General features: G+C 34.2%; 2 protein-coding genes across 2 annotated transcripts in view; both read left to right on the top strand.

Annotated features, from left to right (window-relative positions):
* LOC137641391 (dentin sialophosphoprotein-like) overlaps positions 1 to 12,891 on the top strand; it is an 87,762-nt gene extending 74,871 nt beyond the window's left edge. Inside the window, exons 10-11 of the mRNA XM_068373910.1 lie at positions 874 to 972; positions 12,204 to 12,891. Of these exons, the coding sequence (XP_068230011.1) occupies positions 874 to 972; positions 12,204 to 12,323 (219 nt within the window). The 3' untranslated portion in view covers positions 12,324 to 12,891. The remainder of the gene's footprint in view (positions 1 to 873; positions 973 to 12,203) is intronic.
* LOC137641392 (uncharacterized) overlaps positions 1 to 21,275 on the top strand; it is a 307,472-nt gene that overhangs the window by 175,225 nt on the left and 110,972 nt on the right. The window lies entirely within an intron of this gene.

Below are 21,275 nucleotides of genomic sequence, written 5' to 3'. Positions count from 1 at the left end.
ACCCCAGCTACTTTTCATGCTCTTAGTCTGTCTGTGCTGCCTCATACCTAACCTGCCGACTTGTCACTCGTCATGTCTTTTGCCTTGTCGGTTTGCTTAGCATTGGTTAAGTTCACCATCCAGCTAGCTGATGTCCCAGTTGTTAACTATTGTTAATCTTTCTGTCCGTGCAATTTTCAATTCATGGGAGGCTCTGGATCGACCAAATTCTCGCATAATTGGGAACCCTACTGTACATGCCCCCCCCCTTTTACCCCCCCCCCCCCCCTTTTACCCCCCCCCCCCCCCCCCTTTACACACACACACACACACACACACACCCCCCGATCAGTGATGTTAAGAGAGTAGTAAGTATTAGGTCGTATCACTGATGTTAGTTGCCATCAACCGCCAGATGGTGTTGTGTTTCCCAGAGGGAGAGGCATTTTGCAAAGGGAAAGAACAGGAAATATTTATTTTCTGGTAAAAGTTGACACAGCTTCGATTAGAAGTAATATGAACATCAGGTGAGTGTGAAAAATAAATTTTAGTGTTTAACTTCTTTGTATTATTCTATTGTCTCTTTTTTGATTTTATAAAATTTTTGGTAAAACTCCATCTTTGATGCTTTGTACGCAGAGAAAGGATTTTAGATATACATTTAGAGTTTTTGAAATATTCTTCAACTTGAAACTGAAAAAATATTCTGAATGTCTCGAACTTGGAGATTTTGATGTATAGAAAAGTAATGAATTTTAGTTATAGCAGGATTATTGCTTATGTCTATTGTTAGCCTTTCTTATTTCATGTGATTCTGTGTAAGAAACTCTTTTTCAATTTTTTCTGCTTGAATGATACTATCTCGATTAAATGGTGATTTCTTTTTGGTTTCAGATTATGTCAGTCATAGATGTCTTCAAAAAAGAGATTCTTTCCAAAGATCCACAGGTTTCCAGTGCTAGCGATTACGTAATTCGAGTTTGGATTCCAGAGGTATGTGTTAAGCAGTAGACTATTCATGCCATAATTGATATTATTTTTACTTCTTTTTGTATCTGGCGAGAGTATGCAATATGTAGTAGATGGAAGAAAGTTTAGGCATTTGCTCTTGCAGTGTTAATTTTTGTACACAAGCCCTGTCAAACAAGGAAAGTTTTATTTGTTGGATAGCAAAGTGCAAAACTAAAATGGGCTTACAGTATTTATATACAGGATATTGTGTGTGGGCAGATTTGTATTCGTTCGTTTTATGCACGAAAGATATTTAAAAGCTTCTTGTTAACCTAATAGATGAGTTAGTCGTTTGTTTGACTCTCTCATGAACTTAGGATTTCTAGTAGTTTTCATTAGTTTACCTTTGATTGTTATTAAATGTTTAAAGGTCACTAATGAGGAGCAAAGTCAAGGCATAGGTCATTGTTCTGTTGCCTAGGGCTGTAGAGACCAAACATACACTCATAAGACTAGCTCCTAAGCCCTTTCTTTGCTCACATAGGATATAGGAGAGCCAAGAAATGACTGCTAATTAATCACTTAACAGGTACACCTATGAGCCTCTGACTCCCTCACTCCTTAGCCAGGTTGTGTGCATTGTGAAAATCTGTCAATTCTTGTTTGAGACTTAGACTGTAGACTGCCACTAGAATATCTATTCAATGAGACCACTGAGTCATACTTACAGATTGCCAGAATTACCTTTCCTTGATTGAGGTGATTATTACGGAAAGGTCAAGTCAAAGAAATTGAGCAGCCAATTTGACAAAAAATCAGATGGAATAAAAGAAAATTAAAAGGTAGAAAGCAGTGTACTGAACACTGGATGGGAGATAGAGTCAGGTATATAGAATCTGTAGTACTATCTACAGTGTATCATGTAAGGTGCACTGATAGTGGAAATGCCTTAGGAGGTGTCGTGTGTCATATGTGATCAAAATTCTATAGTATATCTCCTGCCTCACAATGGTTAAATGAGAAATAGTTACAGTATTCTCGATTAAAGAAGCATTGTCATATCCCTTTCATATTTGAGAACCAATTTTTACATAGTAAAGTCTCATTTACTGAGCTCTTAATGCTTGCTAACTTTTCTGTTATCTTTTCTCACATATTCACATAACAGGGGAGGGTGTGCTGTGCTACCCTAGCAGTACCAGCCGAACTCGGTTGAGTCCCTTGTCAGGCTGGGAGGAACGTAGCGGGGAAAGGTCCCCCCTTTTTTTTTTCATTTGTTTGATGTCGGCTACCCCCCAAAAATTGAGGGAAGTGCCTAGGTATATGGATGGACATATTCAACTAGGTAAAGCCAGTACTTCAACAAGCAATATTCAGTAACTTTCAACAGCCATTATTAGTAGCCAGCAAGTAATGACCACATACAAAGTTTGGGTTTACCCATACACCACAACACGTATTGTGTTACACCATGAGAAACACAAATGGGAGTAGACTTTGTTGTGGATATTACTAAAAGATAAGTAGGCTTTTTCAACAATGGATATAACTGTTCTTCATTTATTGTAGACAGGTTTATTTAGAAATAGGGCATGATCTCTTGCCATAGTAATTTTTTTGTATTAATATGACATCTGCAAACTAGTATAAATATAGATATTTCATACCTTAATCTCCATAGATCAGATGGCAAATTATGAATTCATCATAATGTTCATTACGAATGACATAGATAAATCTCTCCTTTTTACCCTCTTTAACTGCCCATATCGGTCATACATATTATCAGAACTGAGAAAGGCTGAGCTTTATATAGGAATGAGATTATTCACCAGATAAGGATGTAAAAGAGAATTTCAGATTATACAATCCATGTAATATTGTATATTGAAAAAATAGTGTCACTGTTGATACAGAAATACAGTACTCAAAAACCAACATATTTCAAAATTTACAAACCTGATAGAGAAGTAACAAGGGAAGAAATTGTAACATAAGAAATGTCTGGTAATTATGGCAAAGATCTTATATTGTTAACAGATTTTTGGCCACTACAAAGATTTGCTCTTCTGCTTAATGGGCATAGTTATCAAAACACCTAAAATAACCAACATACAGTATTAACACTTCTGATGATCCCGGCCATGACAAAATCATTCAGGCATATGACTTTTGGCCAGGGAGCAGTGATATGTGTCAACCTACTTATGATGACATTTAGTAGCATTATTAACAAAAGAATAAAGATGGTAAGAAATTGCAAATTGCATTAGAAAGCTGAATAAATTTACCATATAACACTTATGATTTCATGAATGGATGATGCCAAAGTGTGGCATTGGATCCTCACAGGGTTAAGATGAGATTTTGAGGGAATCAGTAGTACTAATGGTGTAGATGAACAGTTTTGTACAATAAGAAAAGAAAGCAAAGTATTAACATTAAACTATGATAGAATTTGCTGTATATGAGACATTATTATTGAAGAATTAAAATTTGTATTGAACCCACTGTTACTTGCTGGGATAATAGAAGGACCAGTAGAGAACGTAACTGCTAAAGACGTGTAAGGGCTCTTGGAAGAAGGAAAAAAGGAAAATTTCTTGCTTGCACCATCAAGAATAACAAGTAATCTAATAAAGAGCCCTAGGAGAGTGTATCAGAATAAAGTATGTATAGGGAAATTTTATGAAAGAAGATATAGGGCCAGAAGAGTAGCAAAAGTGTCTTACATTAATGCCGTGCAAAGGTAAAGGAGATTCGCTGTAATTTGAATATTGCATAGGAAAAAGAGTATGGTATTTAACATGCTATTGAAATGGAAAGGTGCCGAGATAAATTGTCAAAATTTGATTTATACCAGAGAGACAGCAACAAAAATTGTCTTTATAATAAGGCAGCTATGGGATTCTTTTAATCAGTCAAGATTATAGAAACCAATTGAATTACATGATCAGTAATATATGTTTTACATTAGACTTCTTTAGAAGCATAGCCTGCCAGACAATTCAAATAGTCATTATATCTTACCAATAGGTCACACTGATTAAATCTTAGGATCATGGGCCTTTTCATTTATGAGAAAAAAAATCAATCATCTTCTCCATACCTTACGAAGTCTTCAGACAATCATTTTTTGTGTGGATTCTTTGCCCAGTTTTACAAGAACTCTCCCCATCGTTGGGTTCTTACAATATCTCAGTGGTCATGGAACTGCAGATGTACTTTTCTATAGTGATATTATATTTCTTTTCAGATATAATTTGGTTTTTGTTCCATCATTATATACAAACCATTTCGCTCTTTACAGTGAAGATATATTTTGGCAACAGCTGAAACTAGCCATAAGAGTTTTAGTGAGGTGTAGTCCACCCATAGTCAGCGGGGTGGTAGACCGGCCACTTCGCTCACACCCGCACAGGTAACATTACATCACTTTTCATTTTGGCTCAGTAGAGAACAGATGTGCTGTCATTCTCTCCTGTAAACATATTTACTTTGTTAAGAACAAATACAAATTTGTATAAAACTTTAAGACTTTCCCTTTCTCTTTCAGAGTTGTGTGTCCATAAGGATCTACCCTGCGGGTTTGCCATGGCACAGAAGGTTGCCGCTGCGGCACCTTTATGCCAGCCATGGAGACGTATTCTCAGGGCTTTTGCCCTGTGTACAGGGGTCACACCTGTTCCCAGGCGTCTCCATATAATGAGTGTAGGGAGTGGCCTCCCTCCCAGTGGCAGCAATAAGGTAGGCAGCAGAAGAAGAGGGTAAAGAGGGATTCTTCCCCTTCAAGTTCTTACTCAAAGCCAAAGAAACCTCACCCACTGACTCTGTCTGCTTGTTTCTGTCACTCTGACTCTGCTCGATCGGTTGAGTAAGATTTGTGGTCCTTTGACCCCCTGGTAACCTTGCAGTTTTGAAGTCGTTGTTGCTTCTCCTAGAGAAGCAGCGCTGACTTCGCCCACTGAGGAGTCTCTCTACACTGAAGACATGATCAACTCTTGCCTTCCTTGGGGTTTGCTGATTCCCTGTGCAAGGAATGGCTGCGCACGGTCTTTCACTTGGGGATACAGCGGGCGCGCATAGCTGCCTCCCCAGTGGTTAATTTCGATCTTTACTCCCGAGGCTCTGAAAGTCACATACCAAAAGTCTCTCGTGTCTGGCCATAGCGACCTTAGCGGCTGATCGAGCATGATACTGTCGGCCTGCTTTGGTAGACAACGTGATTAGATACGGATGAGTACCCCTCGGGGTTACCTGTCGGGGCATCCCTCCAGAGTGAACCCAGGAACTAGTTTTGACTATCTTCCGCTGGCAGCACACAATGTCGACCTTCAGCCTGACCATGCTCAGCACATTGATGGGAAGCAGAGTGCGCTGCTTGGAGGTCCACCTCCAAGAGTTGGGAAAGGTGCCTTTTGCCAGTGGGAGGTTTGGGCTGCCATACAAATACCATTCACGGGAAAGGCACACTTCGCCAGAATGGTCACCCCCCTAGGATGTCTGCAAGCGTGTGCTCGATTCGTCGGTGCCTTGTTCTAGCTCTTCGAAGCTTAGGCGGTTCTTGCCCCTTGCCCCTTGCCATCCTGTCCGTAGGACACAACAAATCGCTTGTCTTTATATAAGGCCAGGTTCTTTGAGATCTGTGCCTAGGGATTCAGCCTCCATCGTGTAGAGAAAACCTGTTGTTCTGCCTACGCACCAGCGCACAGCTACAGCCCAGCCTTCTTTGTCTCCTTGCAAGAGAGCATCTCACATAGGAGAGGGGAAGGCTGCTCGCTGATCTCCTACAGAAAGAAATACGAAAAGATTGTAGAATGTCTTCATCTAGAGCTCATTCGTTCAGAGAGACACAGACCCTAGTCTAGCGGGCAATTCTTGCGCGGTACCATGTACCCAACCATCGAGCAAGGTGGGCAGCCGAGCTCCTCTGCCTGACGAGGGTCTGCATGCTCTCCCAACTATGCTCCATGATGTTTTAGTCATTTTTAATCTTATTATTTCCCTTATGGAACAATATACATTCATTAAAAAAAAATCCTAATACTGTAGTGTATTACAGTATTTTTACTTTAAACAAATCCTTAAAGCACGCCATTCAATATCGTCAGCTCAGACCGAGAAGTTTAAGCAGACATTATCCATTCTAAAAAAGTCTTGGCTTTTAAAAAGATAATTTTACCTCATTAAAGCATTTTTAACTTTTGTTTTCAATTTTGGGTGTATTTCAGCCATCAATTATTAGTGACTATTTTTACTCTACAGTATCATTGAGTGTTGCTAGATACAAGCAAGTGTTTTGTTGAAAGTTATCCAAAGCATGGTGTGGCTTGACTAATTTCATGAGTCCTGGTGGTAATTTTCAGTTTATACTAAAGTTGTGTTAATAATGAACAGTCATATCTGAAAAGTAGTAAGAACTAAATACCATGATAGAAAGCACAGGAAAAGAATGTAGAGCAATACAGTGGGTTACCTAGTATATTAGTCAACGCAGTTAGGTAATGGCCAGTTAGTTGGTAGGTTATGAGTTGACCCACACTAGGGCAGCAGTTTTTCCTGGATTCTCGCTTTCCGCACCTATTTCTGTTACCTAATCCCCACAAAATTCGAGGAATGACCTTAATTTCTTTCCCTTCTCTGAAGGATCTTGCCTTGTCGTTCCGCAAGGACGTCATCTGCGCATCATGACTCTTTATCGTCCTTTAACGAGACCATTGGTGCCCTAGGTATTTCCGTGTCCCTCAAGTGCTATAATTTCTTTCTCCTTCTCTGAAGGGCCCTGTTTGGTTGTTCCTCAAATACTAGGTATTTCCGTGTCCCTCAAGTACTATAATTTCTTTCTCCTTCTCTGAAGGGCCCTGTTTGGTTGTTCCTCAAATACTCTAATTTCTTTCTTCTTCTCTGAAGGGCCTTATTTGATCTTCTCTCAAGGACTCTTAATTTCTTTTTCCTTCTCTGAAGGGACCTGTTTGGTCATCCCTCAAGGATATCATCTGCACATCTTGACCTTCGTCGTTCTTTAACGAGGTTATGGATACCTTAGGTATTTCCTTGTCCCTCACAGACTCTAATTTCTCTTCCCTTCTCTGAGGGGCCTTGTTTGATCGTTCCCTGAAGACGCCATTTGCACACCATGTATCTTACTGTTCTTTATGAACGTAGTCACCCTGTTGAGTGCTTCTTGTCTGTTTTCCAAGATCCTGATCTCCATTTTAAGTGTGGTTTGCTTATCCTGTAAAGCCATGACATCCACATTGCTACTCTATTTTACCGCTGGTTCTTTGTCACGTAAGTGCATCCCATCATCTGAACTGACTGTTGGTTACTCCGATTCCACACGATCAATCTTGTGAGATGAACCCATGCCCTGTGAGTAATGTTAAATTCTTCCCTCAGCTATGGATCTATTAATTTCGCTGTCATCAATTCCCAAATTTTTTTTAACAACGTGCACAGTCTTGCCATAATTCATATTTCTGCATATTTACTGCATTTATATGAATTTAGCATTACTTTATATATCTTTTAATAGTGTATCCAATTAATTACGTGAATGCCATTTCACTCTTATCACTTGTCAAATCCTGTACTCTTACTTAACCCTTTACTATTCTATTTGATTACTTAGACAAATATTACTTCATTTGACAGTGTTCTCGGCTTTGCTATAATTCTTGTGTCATTTTATAATAATTTCATTTATTTTCATTTTAATTTACCTTTACATACCCTTATTCATAATTTACCTTTACATGCTCTTATTCGTCCCTTATTAATTATTTATATTACCTGAATATCACTTCACTCTAATTTTTATGATTTCTATTTAACCATAAAAGAAACCCTTTCTGGTACAATCCAGGAGCATAAGTGGTGGACTACCCTTAAATCTGCACTCTTTAGTGTAGTTGCAAAAGTTCTTCCTTTACTTAAACCAGATAGATGGCTCTGTCACTCACTGTCCAAAGGAAAAGGCAACCCTTATGGCTGATGTGTTTGACGGTAAGCAGAGTAATGAAAAACTTGAACTTCCTCATTCCTGTTTTCCTGAGGCTAAGCTAACTAGTTTAGCTTTCGATCTCGTGAAATTAAAACTCTCTTGATGGACCTTGATGCTTATGGAGGGGTAGAACTAAATGGTATTTTTCCGTTGTGTTTTTATAAAGACTGCAGATTTCTTAGCTCCGAAGTTATCTGTTATTTTGCGCAAGTTAGCGAGAAGAGGAGCTTTTAGCACTTCTTGGAGAATTGGTGATGTTACTCCACTATGTAAATATGTTTGTAGTAGCTTAAGTCCAATTGATCACCGCCCAGTTTCCATAACTCCCATATTATCTAAAGCTTTTGAATCCCTTTTGGCAAAACATCTTAATAGGTTTGCTGAAGGTAATCATCTGTTCCCTTGTTTGCAATTTGGTTTTCGTAAAGGCCTCAGTGCGTGTGATATCCTTCTTACAATCTCGAATGCTGTACAGAAACCCTTTGGTTGTGATCAGGAAGTTTGTATGATTTTAATGCTGCCTTTGATCATGAGGCCCTTGTTTTCAAACTTGAACAGTTTATTATTATTATTATTATTACTATCCAAGCTACAACCCTAGTTGGAAAAGCAAGATGCTATAAGCCCAGGGGCTCCAACAGGGAAAAATAGCCCAGTGAGGAAAGGAAATAAGGATATAAATAAATGAAGAGAACAAATTAACAATAAATCATTCTAAAAACAGTAACAACGTCAAAACAGACATGTCATATATAAACTATTAACAGCATCAAAAACAAATATGTCATAAATAAACTATAAAAAGACTCATGTCCGCCTGGTCAACAAAAAAGCATTTGCTCCAACTTTGAACTTTTGAAGTTCTACTGATTCAACCACCCGATTAGGAAGATCATTCCACAACTTGGTAACAGCTGGAATAAAACTTCTAGAGTACTGCGTAGTATTGAGTCTCGTGATGGAGAAGGCCTGGCTATTATAATTAACTGCCTGCCTAGTATTACGAACAGGATAGAATTGTCCAGGGAGATCTGAATGTAAAGGATGGTCAGAGTTATGAAAAATCTTATGCAACATGCATAATGAACTAATTGAACGACGGTGCCAGAGATTAATATCTAGATCAGGAATAAGAAATTTAATAGACCGTAAGTTTCTTTCCAACAAATTAAGATGAGAATCAGCAGCTGAAGACCAAACAGGAGAACAATACTCAAAACAAGGTAGAATGAAAGAATTAAAACACTTCTTCAGTATAGATTGATCACCGAAAATCTTGAAAGACTTTCTCAATAAGCCTATTTTTTGTGCAATTGAAGAAGACAGAGACCTTATATGTTTCTCAAAAGTAAATTTACTGTCGAGAATCACACCTAAAATTTTGAAAGAGTCATACATATTTAAAGAAACATTATCAATACTGAGATCCGGATGTTGAGGAGCCACCGTCCTTGACCTACTTACAATCATACTTTGAGTTTTGTTAGGATTCAACTTCATACCCCATAATTTGCACCATGCACTAATTCTAGCTAAATCTCTATTAAGGGATTCACCAACCCTAGATCTACATTCAGGGGATGGAATTGATGCAAAGAGAGTAGCATCATCTGCATATGCAACAAGCTTGTTTTCTAGGCCAAACCACATGTCATGTGTATATAGTATGAAAAGTAATGGGCCAAGAACACTACCCTGTGGAACACCGGATATCACATTTGGAATGGGTTGGTCATTTCTAAGCATCATCATTGAATTTTTAATTAATAGATCGCAATGAGGTGTTGTTATGGGACCATAGCGAGTATAGGAATGTGATGACGGGTGTTCCTCAGGGTAGTGTTCTTGGCCCATTACTTTTCATATTATATACACATGACATGTTTGTCCTAGAAAACAAGCTTGTTGCTTTTCCTGATAATGCTACTCTCTTTGCACAAATTCCATCTCCTGAATGGTAGATCTGGGGTTGCTGAATCGCTTGAGAGAGATTTAGCTAAAATTAGTGCATGGTGCAAATTATGGGGTATGGAGTTGAATCCTAACAAAGCTCAAAGAGTGATTCTAAGTAGGGCAAGCACTGTGGCTCCTCAACATCTGGACCTCAGCATTGATAATGTTTCTTTAACTTTGTATGACTTTTAAAATTTTAGGTGTGATTTTTGACAGCAAATTTACTTTAGAGAAACACATTAGGTCTGTGTCTTCTTCAGTTGCACAAAAAATTGGCTTATTGAGAAAGTCTTTTAGGATTTTCGGTGATCAATCAATTCTGAAGAAGTGTTTTAATTCCTTAGTTCCACCTTGTTTTGAGTATTTTTCTCCTGTCTGGTCTTCAGCTGCTGATTCTCATCTTAATTTGTTGGACAGAAACTTACGGTCTATTAAATTTCTTATTCCTGATCTAGATATTAATCTTTGGCACCGTCGTTCAATTAGTTCATTATGCATGTTGCATAAGATTTTTCATAATTCTGATCATTCTTTACATTTAGATCTGCCCAAACAGTTCCATCCTGCTCACAATACTAGGCATGCAGTATGTTCTAATAGTCAGGTCTTCTCCATCATGAGGCTCAGTACGACACAGCATTCTAGAAGTTTTATTCCAGCTGTGTACCAAGTTGTTGAATGATATTCCTAATCGGATAGTTGAATCAGGAGAACTTCAAAAGTTCAAACTTGCAGCGAATGTTTTGATGTTGAACAGGTTGATGTAATTCTTTTTATAGTTTATATAGGAAATATCTGTTTTTATGTTGTTACTGTTTTCAAAATATTCTATTTTAATTGTTCATTATTACTCATATCATTTATTTATTTCCTTATTTCGTTTCCTTTCTTGGCTATTTTTCCCTGTTGGAGCCCTTGGGCTTATAGCAGCTTGCTTTTCCAACTAGGTTTGTAGCTTAGCTAGTAACAACAACAATTAACAATTAATTGTTAATGATTAATAATAATAGGAGTGAGGTTGCTTTGTCAGCCTTGCTGACTGGAGGTTAGTGAATGAACTAGAAAGTTTCTCAAGGAAAGTTATGCATACCAATGATAGGAAGCAAACAGTTATGTCCTTTCTAGCTGACTCTGTTGCATATTATGAATCATAGACAGCAAAGAGTAAGTCTCTGTATTAGAGTTGTGGTATCTTAGTGGAAACGTCCTCAACTCGCGTTCCGTTGTTTGGGAGTTGGAGCCCCACTCAAGCCCAATTTTCAGTAGTGTCTATAGCCAGTGAAAGAACAAGATAGGGCATTTAGTGTCCCATAATCAATTAAATAACATCCTAGCCTTACTTGTAGTCTTGGTTTAGGGTACTTTAAAAATACTGCATTACTTTATCACCTAATTATTCATTTAGATAATAGAAATCTTGATTAATGTTGAACTACATGTATAATTTACCAAACCAACAAATTTAACCACTGATCTTGTGAGCTAGGTATGGATGGTTTTGGGGGTAGCCTATAGATCTACCTGCTGAGTCTCCAACAATCATTCCCCAATGCTCCCTCATCCTACCTTGGATGGAGGGCCCTTGGGCTCTGATCTTATCTAAGTATGGTTGGTTTCTAGGATATTGTCCTTTCCATTGTCTTTGCTACTCATGACTGACCTTTAAAGCATGCCCATTTCATCACTCATACCACTCCAAGGAGGGAAATCTCTGTTGATATATCAGAACAGGCTACATATTGTATATGTAGAAAACTAAAGGAATACACCACATGTATTTTTCATACTTTTCAGTTCCAGGAACATATCGTGATGCAAGGGACCAATGTTTTAAACCATTCTGGCTCATATTAGCTATTTTAAAGACAGGATTTTGACCAGTCATAAAGCGGCATAAGTTATATTTCATGTTCATGAAATCAGTGCTTTCAACTTTGATACAGTATATTTTATGCAGTGTGTAATTTAGATGTCAGTATGTTTATAACCTGTGCAGTTGCTAAAGCACAGTATCTGATACCTCTTGCATGATTTCAGGACAGTAAGATTAATTGCTGTAATTGATGTATAAATACAGTAATGGTTTTATATGAAAAAAAAAAAATTTAACATTCATATCTTATCCGTCCAAGGCTATATATCACTAAAACCTAATGAGATTTTAATGATTCATATTCAACATCAGTAAAGGAAATTATTAGAGTAAAATTTTTTCATATTAAATTAATTTCTTGCCAGGTACTATATATCAGTTCTTGTATCTGAAGGACTCAACCATGTTCTGAAATTGTCCAAAATATGTTATGTTTTATTGCAGGCCATCAAAGAAGCTTTACGTGTGGTGAAGAAGGTTCCTGAAAGTGAGCTAGATGATGCTCTATATAAAGGTTACAGGGAAACTGCAATTGAGAAAAGAGCTAGACAGTTAAGCTTTTGATATCATTACTGATGTCACATAATTGGTATTCATCTCATTTCTAGCATACATCATTTATTTTTTTATTCAAATGAGATTATGATATATATGCAATATTATAGTACAGTATAACTATGGTTTGCTTCAATTGTAGTATACAGTAGTTGTTTTTAGGCCAATGTTAAATAGAATAACTGATTCTAAAAAAGTAATATTTGATGTTACAGTGATAACATTTGCATTTCAGTACTACAGCGTAATGGTAGACAAGTGTTGTAATGATACAGTGTTAAAGTGCTTCTACACTGAGGTGTTTTGTAATTTTGGAAGACATGCAGTGTATAACTGCTTAGTTGTTCAGTTTAACTCAGAGCTTTATGCAGAAAAAACAAATCAAAGAAATTTTACCATGTGAAACTATATACTTGTCATTTTTCTAAAATGTTTGCTTCATCCCATAATATTTCAATTGTTTTTGCACCTTAAATGGGCAGTTTCCACCTTGCCTCTTACTATCTTTCCCGGTGAGCCACTATAAGTCATGATGAAATCTGTTTCAATACGATGTCTTGTACAAGGGAATTAATGTTATCATCTAATTATTATTTTTGCAGTTATATGAAATGTAAGAGTTGCTGCTAACATTACATTTGCTCCATCCCTTAATATTTCAATTGTTTTTGCACCTTAAATGGGCAGTTTCCACTTTTCCTCTTACTATCTTTCCCGGTGAGCCACTATAAGTCATGATGAAATCTGCAGCAATATGATGTCTTGTACAAGGAAATGAGTGTTATCATTTACTTATTAATTTAAAAGTTATATGAAATGTAAGAGTTGCTGCTAACATATATTTTTTTTCTTGAATGACTTCCAAACAGAGACAAATGTACTCTACAATATAAACAGAATTGTTGCTGCTATATTTGCATTCAGCTACCTTTGCAGTGGGAGTGTTGCTCATTGATACATCATGACCATCACTTGAAGCTTATTAGTTATAATGGTTTCTTTAATTTGGTCAGTTTGTTTCTCATTCCAGCTTCATTATTTTAGTAATGGTTATTTTACCCGGTTGAAATTATATTTTTGAAGTATATCTGATTTAAGGGAATTTATTATGAAAGGAGATAATTAAATGATATGCGAACACATACATATATATATATATATATATATATATATATATATATATATATATATATATATATATATATATACACACACGTACGTGCACACACACAGTAACCCCTATAAACGTTGAATTAATGAACTTCCATCAATACAAACTTGTACAAATATATGCATTAAAAATTTCAAAAACAAAAAAGTTACGGATGAAAGTCAAGTTGTGCAGCCAACATTTTCTCATGTTTATATTGGCCTCAGTCTTGTGTCTGGTCTCTAAACAAGTGATTTATATTCAACATTAATCCGTTATTCCTTTGTGTAAAAATCGGAGACTACACTAAACTGTAGCGGACCCGTTTTATCCAGATCCCCAAGTTATCCAGATTTATTTTATACTCAAACTACATTGTTATTGAAATTGAAGAAAGTTACGGATGAAAGTCAAGTTGTGCAGCCAACATTTTCTCATGTTTATATTGGCCTCAGTCTTGTGTCTGGTCTCTAAACAAGTGATTTATATTTAACATTAATCCGTTATTCCTTTGTGTAAAAATCGGAGACTACACTAAACTGTAGCGGACCCGTTTTATCCAGATCCCCAAGTTATCCAGATTTATTTTATACTCAAACTACATTGTTATTGAAATTGAAGAAAGTTACGGATGAAAGTCAAGTTGTGCAGCCAACATTTTCTCATGTTTATATTGACCTCAGTCTTGTGTCTGGTCTCTAAACAAGTGATTTATATTCAACATTAATCCGTTATTCCTTTGTGTAAAAATCGGAGACTACACTAAACTGTAGCGGACCCGTTTTATCCAGATCCCCAAGTTATCCAGATTTATTTTATACTCAAACTACATTGTTATTGAAATTGAAGAAAGTTACGGATGAAAGTCAAGTTGTGCAGCCAACATTTTCTCATGTTTATATTGGCCTCAGTCTTGTGTCTGGTCTCTAAACAAGTGATTTATATTCAACATTAATCCGTTATTCCTTTGTGTAAAAATCGGAGACTACACTAAACTGTAGCGGACCCGTTTTATCCAGATCCCCAAGTTATCCAGATTTATTTTATACTCAAACTACATTGTTATTGAAATTGAAGAAAGTTACGGATGAAAGTCAAGTTGTGCAGCCAACATTTTCTCATGTTTATATTGGCCTCAGTCTTGTGTCTGGTCTCTAAACAAGTGATTTATATTCAACATTAATCCGTTATTCCTTTGTGTAAAAATCGGAGACTACACTAAACTGTAGCGGACCCGTTTTATCCAGATCCCCAAGTTATCCAGATTTATTTTATACTCAAACTACATTGTTATTGAAATTGAAGAGTAAAGCAGTTGAAATAACTTTACATGAGAATTTTATTTTGTTTAAATACTTTAGTATTAGAATTATATTTATATATATATATATATATATATAGATATATATATATATATATATATATATATATATATATATATATATATATATATATATATATATATATATATATAAATTATATATATATATATGTATATGTATATGTATGTATGTATATATATATATATATATATATATATATATATATATATATATATATATATATATATATATATATATATATATATATATATTTACATACATACATATGTATACACACTCAATGAATTAATAAAATAAGGAATTTTGGGATGTTGTTTTATTAAAATCTCCAATAAAACACACCATAAGAGAGGGAAATTGTGTATTGCATAAGAAATAATCTCTAATTCCTTTAGTTCATAAAGTCATGAAATAGTATTTCAAAGTTACTCAAAATAGCTGTGCATACTCATGTTACAAAAATATAAAAATCTTCATATCATGACCTCCTACACTTGCAGTGCAATCACTGTGATTAGTGTAGTGATTTCTCATTGTTTATATCGTCCTTCATGCGATTAAATTTTGAAAAATATATCAATTTAATGGTACATAGTTTGAAATAATCTTAAAATCCATGTACACATATTATAAGCGAATGAAATATTAAAATCTTGATTTATGTTTACATTGGAAAGTCTAATACTTTTTATTTTATTGTCTCGCATAGGCAGACCAGATTACTGGATTTTCAGTCAATCCTGTTAACTCTGCCGGAAATGTTTTCATTTAAAGTTCAACAACTCAATCATTTATTTATTGCCTTTACAATTTTATTTTAATTCAAAATTTAATTTTACTTTTTTTAAAATGATAAAGAAAATGTGATATGCTGGACATCAATGATTTGTGTTCTGTAACTCATTCGAGTTACAAATTGGTTAACTTGTCGAGTAGCTATTCGTGAAAGAAATATTGGAGAGTTCTTGTTAATAGCATTTTATTACTGTTAATTATTATTAGTTAGTGGCATTGACAGCTACAGTACATTGCAGTAATGTAAAAAAAGGAAAATAAAAAAATGCTTTCAAACATTGTGCATAATTTATTTACAATTGTTGGCAATTCCTGGTTGATTACAAAGTGTCCTATCTTTTGGGTGTTGGATAACCTAGACTTGTTCATTTTTCTTCAAACTTCTTGATTATCATTTGTTCCTACACAGAAAGAACTTAAGCCAGTTGATTATGTTGATTATACAAAAATTAATAAGATTTAAAAATGGTGTACAGCTAATATTTACAATATTAAATGAATCACTAATGTCTCGATAGCAGCTCCTAGCATAGATTTTGAATGTTTGGCATCAGAAGCCAGTCTACTTATGTACTTGTAACAAAATAACAGTGAATACAATTCTAAATTATTCCCAGACTTATTTATACTGTATCCCAAAAATGTAATACTGTAATCCCTTGGCTATTGTGGGTCTTCAGTTCCAAGGAACCCTCTCACTAATTGCTGGAAACCAATACAGTCGATGTAAAAATACGATATGGTATATGGTATATTTTTTATTTATAATTTTTCATATTTTTTATCTATGAATTTAAGGTTTTATAAGCCCAAAACTGACTATTTAGAAAAAATAAATAAAGAATGGAAATTAAAAACTTATCTGTCCTCAGAAACCTGATATATAAGGAGTCCACGGTATAGATACTTTATAAATATGATATACTTATAAATCCATGATGCGCTTAAGGAGCTATGCTGAGGGATTGCTGTGAATTATGAAACATGAAATACAGGATAGTTATGTGTAAATGAAAATACCCAAGGAAGTTTGATTACCGTAAGGCAGCTTTTATACACATTGTAAGATTACTAACTAAACGGTTTTCTTTAATTAGGATTAACATATTCCTTTAATCTGTTATGTAGTTAATTTTAAAAAGATTTTGAGTCAAGTATTGTCTTTATTATTAGTGTTTGTTAGTTTATAGTGTAATTATCAAAAAATTGCATTTGCTTATCTTGGTATCCCACACATCAATGATATATATGTACACAGTAAGAATCCATAAAAATGTGAGAAATATATTTTATGGTTTGTCATTAAAAGTAAAATAAATAAAATCTAGGACAAAATAATAATTTTCAAAAGTATTTTCTATATTAAGAGAAAGTACAGTTGCTGTATGAATTCTTGATATGGCTCTTATTAATGTTATTTAGTACAGTACTGTATACTGTACATAGACATGAGGTGGAGCTAGGATGATCACTTGGCTGAAAACTTAAAAAAAAACTTGAAATTTTTAGCAGTATAGATAACAGAATTTTTACTGAAGGAGAAAATAGTGTTTCAGTAATTTTTCTGTCATTTTGTTTTTTTCCCTTCCAGTATGATAAACATTCATACTTACATTCATTGAAAAAAACTATAGATAGTGTATTTACTGTACTGTACTGTATATGAAATACCATAGGCTAGGGCTTAAAACAGTATTTGATTTCGTCAACTGAACGACTAGTTTAAGCACACAACTTTTTTGCATTCTAATTTCTAAAAAATCAAGATTTTTGAAACGCTACTTCTGCTTTATTAAAACATCTTTGTACTTTTGTTTTCAATTTGGTTGCATTTTAATCATAAACAATTAGTGACTTTTATACTCTACAAGAGAGATTACTCGAGTGCCATATGTGGATGAGGTCATGATGAGGAGTAGATGGATATGGCTTGGGCATGCTTTTCGCACTTCCCAAGAGAGATTAGTTCACCAGTCGTTCAGCTGGGCTCCACAAGGCACTAGAAGAGTTGGAAGACCCAGGCCTACATGGTTGAGGACTGTGAAGCGTGAAGTAAAGGTTAAAGGTTAAAGGTGTCTGGTTTCAGTTCCAGTTCCATCAGAATAGATGCTCACCAGAACGTCAGCCGGGCAAGCCCAACCCCCCACTGTGGTGCCCTACCACAGCAGTAGCCTCCCCAGTAAACAGCTTAAACTCACGGCCCTGGGCGGGGATCGATCTCTTGCCACGCGAATGCGAGGCAAGCACGTTACCACTATACTAGCCAGGAGGCTGATGAATGGAGAAGTATTGAATTAAAAGCTCAAGATAGAGACGACTGGCAAAATCTAACCGAGGCCCTTTGCGTCAATAGGCGTGGAAAAAAATGATGATACTCGACAATATCAAGAAGTGTTGTCAGATACGAACTAGCGTTTTGTTGTATTATTATTATTATTACTTGCTCAGGTACAACCCAAGTTGGAAAAGCAAGATGCTGTAAGCCCAAGTGCTCCAACAGGGAAAATAGCCCAGTGAGGAAATGAAATAAAGAAATAAACTCCAAAAGAAGTAATGAGCAACATAAGATATTTTAAGAACAGTAACAACATTAAAATAAATCTTTCGTATATAAACTATAAAAACTACATCGGGTGGCGTGGCGATGACTTTAACGTTACGAGTCGTCTAACCTTGTACTAAAGTTGTGTTAATAATTTACAATTGCCTCTGAAAAGCACAGTAGTATGAAATACAATATCATTAAAGAGACCAACTGAAATCATTGTAATGCAGTATAGTGGGTTACCTAGCGTGTTAGTCAACTGCACCTAGGCAATGGTCTGTGTTTGGGGAGGGTTTGAGTTAACCCACCCTAGGGCACCAAGTATTCGCACATTTTTGCTCTTCGCTTGTGTCTGTGTCACCTAACCCGTGTAGAAAGGGGACCAACTGTATATAATACATGCAGTATATATATATACTGTACACAGTGGAACCTCATAATAAATGATTATTGAAAAGCTGTCCTTTATCTCTGAAGATCAAATATATTTTCCTGAAGCATAAAATCAAGCAAAATCTTACCAAATTTTATACAGGATACATCCAACACTTGGGTTAACATCAAAACAAGCAAATGAGTTTAATACGCCTTTTTTTCACTTTTAGATGACATAATTAAAGAATGTATAATAAATTGAATGCATAGAAACAAAGATAACTGATAGCATGGGCCAAATCAAAATAAACTGAATACAGTGCCGAATACTATTTTGCAATCTGGGAATTACTACTTCTTTTCCAACTATTTAAATCAAACAAAATGATAAAAAAATATATACAAGACTATATTTATTAATGAATACTGTATGTAAATAAATGTAAATACTGTACCGTATATTTCTGCGTTTAAGACAAGGTAAAATATTAAGTCAAATTTATATTAATTCATCTCATATATGTAATAAAAAAACTACTGCTAAATAACAAAACCATATATGTATAGTCTTTGTTTTGGTTATGTAAAGATGATCTTATTACAAATGTTTTACTTACTGTATCTGTAGAAATCCAAAATAAAGTAAATAGAGCCAATTCAATGTCATGTTTTTCATACATACAATGCCCAAAAGAGAAATGATTGTTTTGTTTATATTTCATCACCAATCAGAATGAGTGATTGAATGCATTTACACAACCAATTTATAACTAACAATACTAATGGCATTTAGTGAACTTTGTGAAACTCTGATACTCTATAACATATTGATATTTCTGTAATATTTGCTATAAGATATTTCCAAATTTATTCAAAATGTCTTATAATAAATGTAGCAGAAATACCAATATTATAAATTATCAGTTTTCATACAGTTTACTAAAAGTTATCAATATCATTAGTTACGAATTGGATGTATAAGTGCTTTTGTTCATTTGTTCGTTCCACGTGATTGGCGATGGAATGTAAAAAAAAATGGTTTCCCTATTATCGTGGTATGTAGGAAAAATTTCAAAAATTATTTTGAATTTCTAAGGACACAGTGAGTAAAAAAAATTTTATAACATCATCTTTATGTACATTAAGAGTACTATTTGTTATTTATATGTGTGCATATTCTCAATAGCCATATCTATAAATCAGCTGAAGACAAAATCAACTGACAGTGTTCACATTTTCTCAGATGAGCTCGCATAATAAAATGTTGATTTTATTAATATAGAAATAGTCCTTGAAATTTTATTAATATAGAAATAGTCCTTGAAAGTTTATTGATATAGAAATAGTCTTTCAAATTTTATTAATATAGAAATAGCCCTTGAAATTTTATTAATATAGAAATAGTTCTTGAATAGCCGATTTATTATGAAGGTACGCCAATAGTAATTAAAGTAAAAAAAATTATTACCCTTATGTAAATAAAGATATATTAAATACAGAGAGAGATACTGTAAAGTAATATAGAAATAATTAATTATTCCACGTGGTTGCTTTGGTAAAACTGATGCACTCTATTATGTTGATGATACTCTTATGTTCTGTTCAGTGCACTTGAATTAATAGGAAATATGTATACTGTACTCATATATATATATATATATATATATATATATATATATATATATATATATATATATATATATATATATATATATATATATACTGTATATATATATATATATATATATATATATATATATATATATATATATATATATATATATATACAGTATATATATATATATATATATATATATATATATATATATATATATATATATATATATATATATATATATATATATATATACAGTATATATATATATAGATATATATATATATATATATATATATATATATATATATATATATATATATATATATATATATATATATACAGTATATATATATATATGTATATATATATATATATATATATATATATATATATATATATATATATATATGTAGATAATAAAATATGTTTGACAGTGTTAATTAGAACACAGGCTGTCAGTGTTGTATTTTACTGGTATTTCATGTTAATTTCAGATAGATTTTACCACTTTAATACATTTACAAAATCAGACTACAGTAATTGCAACCATTCACATATTTCTTGTTTATGATGAGCAACTTAGTTAGGTATGCATACAATTTTGATTCTCAAACATAGTAGAAAGTAGGCCTACACTTTCAGTAACAGAAATAACCGTGGAACATGAAATACGTTATATACATGTACTAAGAAAATGTACATAAAAGAGTTATTCTATACTGGTAATCATTTTGATGTGTTAGAAGTGTGACATTATTCCCTCTTGAGAGTGTACCTATAGTGCACATTGTACATCTTGAAGGGTAAGCTCACATCTAGTGGGTGGGGCTTTACTGCAAAGCTAGCTGATTGCAACTATAGTGGTCTGAAGTATCTTTTACGTTTATGAGGTTTAAAGAACACAAGAAATGTGGTGTTAGTTCCTTGGAAGTCTTTCATAGCCTACTTAGGTCCATTAGACCTGATCATTACTTCATCTATGACTTTTTTAAATTTTATGGCTTTTTCAATCAATGACTCCATGAATATAGCACCCTTAATATGTACAAGTAGTTTTTTTTAAAGATTGAAGAATATGCCATGTCTGAAGTATGGTAGAATCTTCTTTGTCTCATGGTTTCTAAGAAGGAAAATT

Source organism: Palaemon carinicauda, chromosome 5 (genome assembly GCF_036898095.1).
Source record: "Palaemon carinicauda isolate YSFRI2023 chromosome 5, ASM3689809v2, whole genome shotgun sequence".
Classification (NCBI taxonomy): domain Eukaryota; kingdom Metazoa; phylum Arthropoda; class Malacostraca; order Decapoda; family Palaemonidae; genus Palaemon; species Palaemon carinicauda.
Note: the sequence above shows the minus strand (reverse complement) of the source record. Positions and strands in the feature narration are given on the sequence as shown.